The sequence below is a fragment of the Sander vitreus genome, chromosome 5 (assembly GCF_031162955.1).
Source record: "Sander vitreus isolate 19-12246 chromosome 5, sanVit1, whole genome shotgun sequence".
Classification (NCBI taxonomy): Eukaryota; Metazoa; Chordata; class Actinopteri; order Perciformes; family Percidae; genus Sander; species Sander vitreus.
This window is the reverse complement of record NC_135859.1, coordinates 9,390,584-9,399,826: the sequence shown is the minus strand read 5'-3', so window position 1 is coordinate 9,399,826 and position 9,243 is coordinate 9,390,584. Positions and strand designations below refer to the sequence as shown.

The following is a 9,243-nucleotide window of genomic DNA, read 5'->3' as shown; positions in this document are numbered from 1 at the left end:
TATAATTTGTGGCTCAGGAGGAGCTTCGTCAATTCTGAGAAAATAACCTGATGATGTTATAGCAATGTCATCAGGGTTATCTCCGCTTGAACTTGGAGATTACAAAGAGCCTGCAAAAACAAACTGTGGGCATGGAGTTTGAAAGATGTGCCCATTCATCAAGCTGGGAGGGTCCTATGAAAGTTATCAAGCTGCATTGTAGGAAGTGTAGATTTTAACTTTTAGTTCTCTGTCAAAGCAGCATTGATTTTCTCTTATGGAAATGAAATGCTTTCACAACATTCCTTTTGCAAATAGTGAGATATTTGTATGCTGTTAAAGAAAGACCGTAACAAACATACCACTTTCCAAATAAACAATATATACAGTATATAGCCCAGTGCTTGACTAAACATTACATTTACACCAAACAGATACTGTATTAATGATCATAATATGTAGGTTGAACCACAATTAACAGAAACGGTGTAGAAGGAATAAAACTGGGAGAGGAACAGCCATACTAAAAGGTGATATTGCTGAAGACAGTTTAATCAAAACATTCTTACACCAGGGGGAGTCAGCTTAGCAACAAGACACAAGGTGTGTCAGGAAGGGTCGCTTACAGGCAGAAATTTCAAGGCAGACAGGTGTTTCCAAATTTTCTTCCCAAGCTCTTCTGCAGAAGCACAAGGGCAAAGGTTGACCACCTAAACCGCAGTAGTTTGCCAAGGAAACAGCAGATGAAAGACACATCAAGCTGACTTCCCTTCACAATTGGAAGATGTCACATGAACAGCTTTTTCTGTCCAACCAACAATCTTCAAACAAGCACCAATGTTTGGTATTATGCTTGAGAACTGACTTTTACAGGTAGTCCATTTTTTTTTTTATTGTTGCGGATTACTTTTCTATCAAATGACAGATCAAATATGGTATGATCTATGGTTAACGTTATATGTTTTGTATTATTTTTTGGGCTTTTCTGCCTTTATTTGACAGGACAGCTAGGTGAGAAAGGGGAGAGAGAGAGAGAGGGGAAAGACATGCAGGAAATCGTCACAGGTTGGATTCGAACCCTGGACTTCTGCGTTGAGGTATAAACCTATCAGTATATGTGCGCCTGCTCTACCCACTGACCCAACCCGGCCACTTGATGTTTTTTTACAAAAAGCATTTTCTCCCTTATGAAATTCTACACTACATACTGCTACACTACATCACTGATTTTATTCAAAAATAACATTATCGCCCTTGTCTCAGACCACCCTGAGTGCTTCACATGTAAAGAGATGAGCTATCAGTCAAATATTCACCATCATTCACACATGACATCATTTGGTCCAGGAGACTTGTAAAACCCCCACATGAACAGGAATCAACATGCTTTGCGCCTCTCAGTGATGATGTCAGAGCTCATCGTGGCGCAGCGGCACCTGGCTGGGCTGGAGGAAGACACCCTCCATGGAGCGCCACCAGTTGTGCTGGTTAGGAGTGCTCATGCCATGTACCTCCCGCTGGCTGCGGATGGGGTGGCCATACTGCTCGCCAGTTATGCTCAGGAAGACATCAGTGCCAACGTGTTTGAAGCGCACAGCCTCATCGCGCTCCCAGTGGATGCCGTCACACTGCACTGTCCACACGTCCAGGTCGTCACCCTCGCCATTCTCTCCAAAGGCACTGACTTCCTGCAGTAGAAAGAGAACAGACCAATGAATGTATCCTACTAACAAAAAATGTTTATATCCAAAGCCTGATTTATCTTCCTTTGTGCCATAGAGCTCCATTGTCCAAAAACTATAAAAACACACATGTACAACAAATAACAGTGAGTGTGGGTGTGACTGTCTGACCTGGTTATTAGACAGCGGTGAGCTGAAGTGGTGTGTGTGGAGGTTTCGACCGGTCTTCATGTGTGTGATGCGTATGGCCTGACCACACTTGATGGCTGCCCCGCGTTGACACGGACGGTTGGGCTTCCCACGAATCTGCCAATAACTGTTGGCATCATCTGCGTTCTCCACTCCAGTTACAGACTGCTGTCCACTGCCTACATACACACACAAAATCAAACTAAGTTTTAGTAGGTTTAGTTTTAGCAAAGAATTTCTAATAAGGGAAGAAGTTCCACTCTCTCGTTACTTCCGGCTTCTGAACTGGTTGCAGTTCTACTCTTGATCCATATAGGGGGCGCTCACAGACGAGCGCAGAATGAACGGGACTCTATGGAGCTATACCCCTCAAAATCCACTTTTCTCAGGATGTAATTTTTTGTCTAGTAATTTGAATGTTGCATTCGAAAGGGGAAGCTAAGAAAATACACACTGCTGGGTGTTAGATTTTTTTTAAAGTGGATTTTTTTGTTCTAAAAAGCCTTTTAAAATGTCAATGACGTCATACACATCGTACGGCCAGAGATACTGCTTTACGGCAAGCTCTGAGTCACTTCCTTTTTTCTCTCGAGGCATCGACAACACAGCTGACAGGTTAGGCTCTCCCTGTCAATACACGTGCTAGAAAGAGGTTTGCTAATGTTTTAAAGAACACACCGAAATATTCACTCCGACATTCTGGTTCTGCTTCGGATACCGTCAAGCGGGATCTCCGATCGTAGTCAGTCCTTCACTGACCAATCAGCATTCATTAGCAGAATGCTAGCGTGTTATGGGCAACAACGACTCAACCTGTAAGAAATCAAAATGACACAAGTACTCGTTCATTCAACTTTCGACCTATAATCCATGTTCAATTTGCAAAAACTACAATCAAATCTGAGATTTCTCAACGACAATCAGGCGAAAGAGACAAATTTAGCCATCTAGCTCAATAGAGTCCCATTAATTTTGTACTCGCCTGACATTCAGTGACCTTAAGACAGATTGTCTTTAGATGTGAGATGGTGTCAGTCTTTAGTATTTTATATTGTATGGTAGGCATTAGCTGCCATCCTGTATGCTGCAATAATGCGTGGGGAAAACATGATGTCAAATTACATTGGAGGGACGATTCAAGGATCAAAGCTTTAGGGCTGCCTGGCACCCTTTTAACATATATATTTTTACACATTATTCTACTGTGCTAACGATGCATTTTAACATCATTTTGGACTATCATGGTAGGGAAAACACTGAACTATGTAACTAGAAAGACTTCAATTCAGTCCCATTCATTTTGCACTCGCCTGCAATCACCCCCAGTGGAACTCTGGCGGAACTGCAACCAAATTTGGTACAATGGGGCTGAATAGGGAGTGGAAAGGCTTTCCGTAGACTTCTTTGTGTAACCAGTAGACCATAAGTACCAACAATAAAGCACACTTGAGTTTTTGTAGTGGTTAAACAGTGTAGAGAGCGGGAGGACGCTATTCTGGTATGTGTGGAGTAAGGTTATAGACATCAACAGTGCCGTCCACTTTTTTAACGGCTCTGGTCCCGGAAGTGTTTTTCCCTGTTCAATATCTCCATTGACTTTTCATTAAAATGCTTATATAGAGTTTTAAAGCTATAATGTATAGTAGTTTCTGTCGCATCCATGAAGAATTCTAAGTAATGACAACAACACTGTCGGTGCAGCCAAATGACGCAAGACTTCAGTGATCAAGCACCAACCCCACCCATCCTCCACAGTTGCTACAGTAGTAGCATTTAACCCGTCAAATCAAGGAGGACACAGGATAAAAAAAACATGAACTCCTCAGGTGGACCAGCTATTCTCATTATATTGATAAACCCCTCGAGTTTCGCATAAGCATGCACATTTCTTAACATGTTGAACTATTACATTTATACAGTAGCTTATTTACATTTTTATTGATTGAATCAGACTATCAAATGTTCTTTTTAGATTCTGAATATATATATATATATATATATATATATATATATATATATATATATATATATATATATATACATAAACCTATATAGCCATTACAAAATGTTGATTTATATTTAAATAAAAGTTTTTCTTAAAAATATCTATTATTGTTTGTCTATTAAATTTTTCAGATTTGGGATTTTATTTGTTTTATTTTCAGATACATTTTCAACATACAAGAATATAACCATAATTATAGCGGTAAAAGAGATGACGTCACATGATTTTAAATCGCTTTTCTCAGCACAAGACAAGTTTTACAAATATAAAAACTCCATGGATTAAAACTTGATAATAGAAGGAGTCATAATCAACCTTGAAAAACTATTTAAAAACCTGTGGCGCCTTCTCTTTCACAATATAGGCTAAGTTTATAGGTTTTCAATGTAGTCAGTCCCCAGGACCCGCAGGTGTAAATTGTAGTGTTTAACTACTGTTTGATGTTTTATGGTTATCAGGGACATTGGAACTATTTTGTGGTAGGGGGTGCTGTAAATATATTGGCCGCCTAGAGTCTGTTGTTGGTTGGTGGGGAAGCCGTAAAAGCCCGATTTTGGTGGCCTCTGGCACGTACAAATGACACTATTACATCATATACACTCATCTTAATCATTGCATATTTTAATGAGTTTGCCTATACCTGATTGTCAATGTAGGGAATTATTGTTAAAGAAGATTTAGGCTTTGTGTGTTTTAGCCCACACAGTCTGTAAAAAGCTATTCATATTTAAAGCCACAACTATTCCTAACGGATCAAAAGTTAAATTTCACCTTATTTATTATTTGTTTATTGACTCCTTCAATGTAAGGTTTATCAAGATATGCCACTGATGGTTAATGTAGGCTATTATATTACTAGAAACATAAATGCACTCATGTATTAAGCTACTGCAGGGAGTTCTATGACAGGTTTGACATGCCAACCTTACAACTTTTCAAGCGATTCCACTGTCGCAGACACATTTCTATCATCAGAATAAAATCATGAGAGTCTTGCTAGAGTTGTGGCTTGTCCCGTCGTCTCAATCATTTGCGTAAGGTGGTCATAAAACTCAGTCTGAGCTGTCTTAAGTCAGTCTTTTTCTCGTCTTGACGTTCCGACGAAATCAAACATGTTTGATAATAATATCAAACAAGATTTTACTACCAAGACTACTTACGATAACGTAAGTAGTCTTGGTAGTAAAATCTTTTAGTCTGTGACTAAAAACTCAGTGACATTAAGACAGATTGTCTTTAGATGTGAGATGGTGTCAGTCTTTAGTATTGTTTAGTGTATGGTAGGCATTAGCTGCCATCCTGTATGCTGCTATAATGCGTGGGGAAAACATGATGTCAAACTACATTGGAGGGGCAATTCAAGGATCAAAGCTTTAGGGCTGCCTGGCACCCTTTTTAAACATATATTTTTTACACATTCTACTGTGCTAACGATGCATTTTAATATCATTTTGGACCATCATGGTAGGAAAAACACTGAACTATGTAACTAGAAAGACTTTTGACAATTAGAGATGTATGTGATTTTGACTAAGGCTGACAAGCACTATTTTCTGAAAATGCCTCAGAATTTTTTTATGAATGATCTAGAAATCTAGATTCCTGGTTTATTTCACAAATGTGTGATTCTCCTAGAGCAGAACTCCTTAGCTAGATCATTTTCTAATAGATAATTTTAGATATAACAGAACAGATAATGCTGTCGACACTCTTAGGATCAGTATTTAGTCACATCCAATTTCTACAATGCCAAGACTCATAGGTACCACAGTATGCAGAAACAGGTAAGGGAAAAAGGTGATAATAATATTAACATATTTTCAATATTTCAATCATTTTTTTCATTTCATGCAGAACTCTGAACCTAACTTACCTAGGCTAGCTGACATGTGTCAGACATGGCTGTAAATGACTCTCACCAAAGCCAAATACAGCCGATTCAATATATTGATGTGAGAGTTTAATGGACCCATTTGAAAATAATCATGCCCATTTAGGTTTTAAACAGCTTCACGACTTTGAAAGCATGTTACGACCACTTCCCAATATGCTAGCTTAAGTGGCACCTATCTGATCGTCTGGATCTGTTTCAGTTTCAGCTAACATCGCAGTTTCAGCAGTTTCAGCTAACATCGGAATCTCCACTGTGGCTCAAAAATTTATTTTGCGGGAACTTGTCAAACACTTTTCAAGACTTTTTTAGGGGTGCCAGGATCAAGTATAGGGGGTGCTTTAACCCCCCTAAAAAAGGCTAAAATCGCCCCTGCTACATTGACAGAAATGAAAATTTCATACATTTCCTGCTTAGCCGGCAAAGCAACCACCAAGAGATTACTTCAACTAGCCTCCATTTCAAAACAATGTGAGCATGATGATAGAAACAAGCCTCTGTCTGTATCAGTCCAGCATGCTCAGCTGAGAGTCGTCTTTAGTGTTTGACAAATATTAGCAAAATAATTGATTACAAAACACATTAAGAATTGCATTGATTGTTTGTACAGACAGGTAACATTCTTTTTAGACAGGCTAATTCAGGAAACACCATTGGCAGAAACTTCACAATTAAGCATTCAAAAGTCCTCTGAAAGCACATTTTCATATATGCCACAGGACGTTTATGGGTTTAATGAATGAATGAATTAGCCTATCTATAGTCTTCTTTTTACAGCTGGGCTCTCTCTTAGACACATTGCACCAGTGTTGTAGTCTACGTGATACGCAGGTATACGCAGTATACCCACTAAGAAAGCTCCAAGATTTACTGATACCCACTTAAAAATGCCCAATGACACGCAACAACATACTTTCCATTATATTTTTGATATATTTTGAATTGTCATCTGTGTTTTTCTTCTTCGCATAGGCTAAATAAAAAGGTATTTCTATGGTAAATTGGTGAATGAAAGTTATCTGAATGTAGGAAATGAAGTCTTTGATGCTCAAAATAACCCTGGGGGAGGACAGACATACCCCCCAACTATGATATATACATAGTGGGGGGCACTATGATATGCCCCCCTCCTCCAAAGGCAGATTCTGGCCCATATATATAGGCCAATATATTTATATACAGTACAGTATACCCACTACAATACATTAGACTACACCACTGCATTGCACACACTAAAACTGCAAATTGTCAAAGTAACAGGCCTATGTCATGAGGAAAATGCAGCCAAACACTGTCTGTAATTTTACAGTTTTAAATTTCCTAGAGTGTATTTGTATTTTTTCCCCCCCCATTGATCATTTATGCAAACTAATGTCAGATGCCCCAAATCATGTTTTAAAAGTAAAACATGATAAAAATGGAACTTCCTGCAGGAATATGAGTGCATTTATATTTCTAGTAAAACAATAAGCTATATCCATCATTGTGGCATGTCTTGATAAACCTTACATTAAAAGTGTTAATAAATAAATAACAAATAATAAATTGAGGTCTAATAATTCTTGATTTGGCCTGGTTTAAAAAATTTATAGTTATTTATTTATGAGGGCTAAAACGCACACGATGGAATAGTGGAATCAGAACGTGCCAGGCCACCAAATATAGGTTTTACGCCCCTCCATCAACACAAAGCACTTCGTCCTGTGTTGTCGCGCGTTTAAAATGTAAATGTATCTCTATGCAAGTATAGATACATGTGCTATCTTGAGTAAAGTTACCTGAGCCATATTTGACATCGTGGGAATGCAGGCGGACGTTATGTCTGGTGTTGAGCAGTTTGACCAGTGAGCCGCAGGTAACATGGTTGTGCTCCGATTCTCGTCCTTCACAGTTTGACCACAGCAGCAGAAACAGCAGTGATTTGACAAAAACATGGACAGCGTGTATTATCTCCATCTTTGTGTCTTTGTTCTCTGACACTGTCAAGATGAACAGCAAATTCAGTCACTTTCAAACGTTACTGCTGATGTCAACCATGGATGTAATATACTGTCAACCAATCACAGCTTGACAAGTCCTAAAATACGGAAGTACATGTCGACATGTGATTGGTCAAAGCAAAACAAGGAAACTTATAAGAAGGAAGAGTCCTAACTATTCACATAGCCTACCATTCTACGTGTATTTGATTGTAATAGAGCGACTTTGTTATTAACAATTAACCAACCATCAAACTGTTAATGATATGTAATCATGTTTAGGAGGGCTAACGTTAGCTACTACATTCATTTGGAGATTTAAACCCTGTTAGTAAGAAATAATAGTCGTGAGTGTGTAAACGTCAGTGTTGGTGGGTGATAGAAATATTATAACCTATTACATCCTCTCTAGCTTAATTGTTGTCATCATTTATGTGTCGGACCTGGCCCATTTGGTCATGTATCAATATATAGCAGCTATCTTGGACCAAACAGGGGCTTGTTGAGTTATATGCAGCTGCTGGACAGAGTCATGATCTCTTTAAATAACAAGGACAACAACATCACATGTGTTGTTTTTTTTTTTAAATGTATTTTGTGGAAGTGTTTTTCACTCAGAGGTGAAACAACACATATAATGGGTTATAGTGGGACTTGCCATGCCTGTCCCATTAACTTCAATAGAACCGACACCAAAGTCTGGCACCAATGCAACATTCTAGAAACCTATGACTCTTCCATCTTTATAAATTTCCTTGTGGCAAACAAGGAATATTGCTGCACTCCTCGGATGGTATGGAATGCCGTTTTATTCAATATTAAGTAAATTAATAAATATATAAATACATTTTTATTTCATAAGTCCACATTTATTTATTTCAGGGGACTTTTATTTCATAGTATTACATATTTCCCCCCTCTATTTATTACCACGTTATAATATATTCAAATGAAGGGGCATGGCTATCTCACAGACTCAGATCGGCAGTGCTCCCTCTTACTGCCTCCCTCAGTCTCACCGTCTCCGTCTCTCTGTCTCTCTGTCTTTCCCTGCCGCTGAAAGACAACTTTACCTTGAAGAGAGCGGATACCAGCTGCGGAGATAGACTTTCAGTTCACGGCTATACAGCGCCAAAGTCCGATCCCAGCAAACTTTCTGTTGCCGCCTAGAGTTTGCTGATCCGGCAGAGTTGGGGTGGTTGGGGATCAGATCATGGGGATCAGACTTCCGGTGCTGGGTCTAGCTGCTGCCGTTTTCTTTAACTCTCTGGAGTCCAGAGCTCCGCCGCCAGAGCTCAGCCGCCAGAGCTCAGCCACCAGAGCTCAGCAGGATAAAAATAAAAAGTCATGTATTTAGATTAATAGCTTCACGAGTTATCATACAAGCGTGGCATTTTATTTAACCCTTTCCAATGTGTCCATTGCCAAATAATATGTGATTTTTTTTAAATTACGTGAATTAGATCAAACTTACTCACATTACTCAGTCACAGCAGGTAAAAATCCACAGGAAGATCA

General features: G+C 39.0%; 1 protein-coding gene across 1 annotated transcript; it reads right to left on the bottom strand.

Moving 5' to 3' along the window:
- Window positions 1–513: 513 nt before the first annotated feature.
- On the bottom strand, window positions 514–7,803 carry sdf2l1 (stromal cell-derived factor 2-like 1). The gene is made up of 3 exons (XM_078250338.1): window positions 7,525–7,803; window positions 1,833–2,029; window positions 514–1,667 (listed from the first exon to the last, which is right to left on the bottom strand). The coding sequence occupies exons 1-3, from the start codon at window positions 7,700–7,702 to the stop codon at window positions 1,389–1,391; spliced, it is 654 nt and encodes a 217-aa protein (XP_078106464.1). The 5' UTR covers window positions 7,703–7,803; the 3' UTR covers window positions 514–1,388.
- Window positions 7,804–9,243: the final 1,440 nt, after the last annotated feature.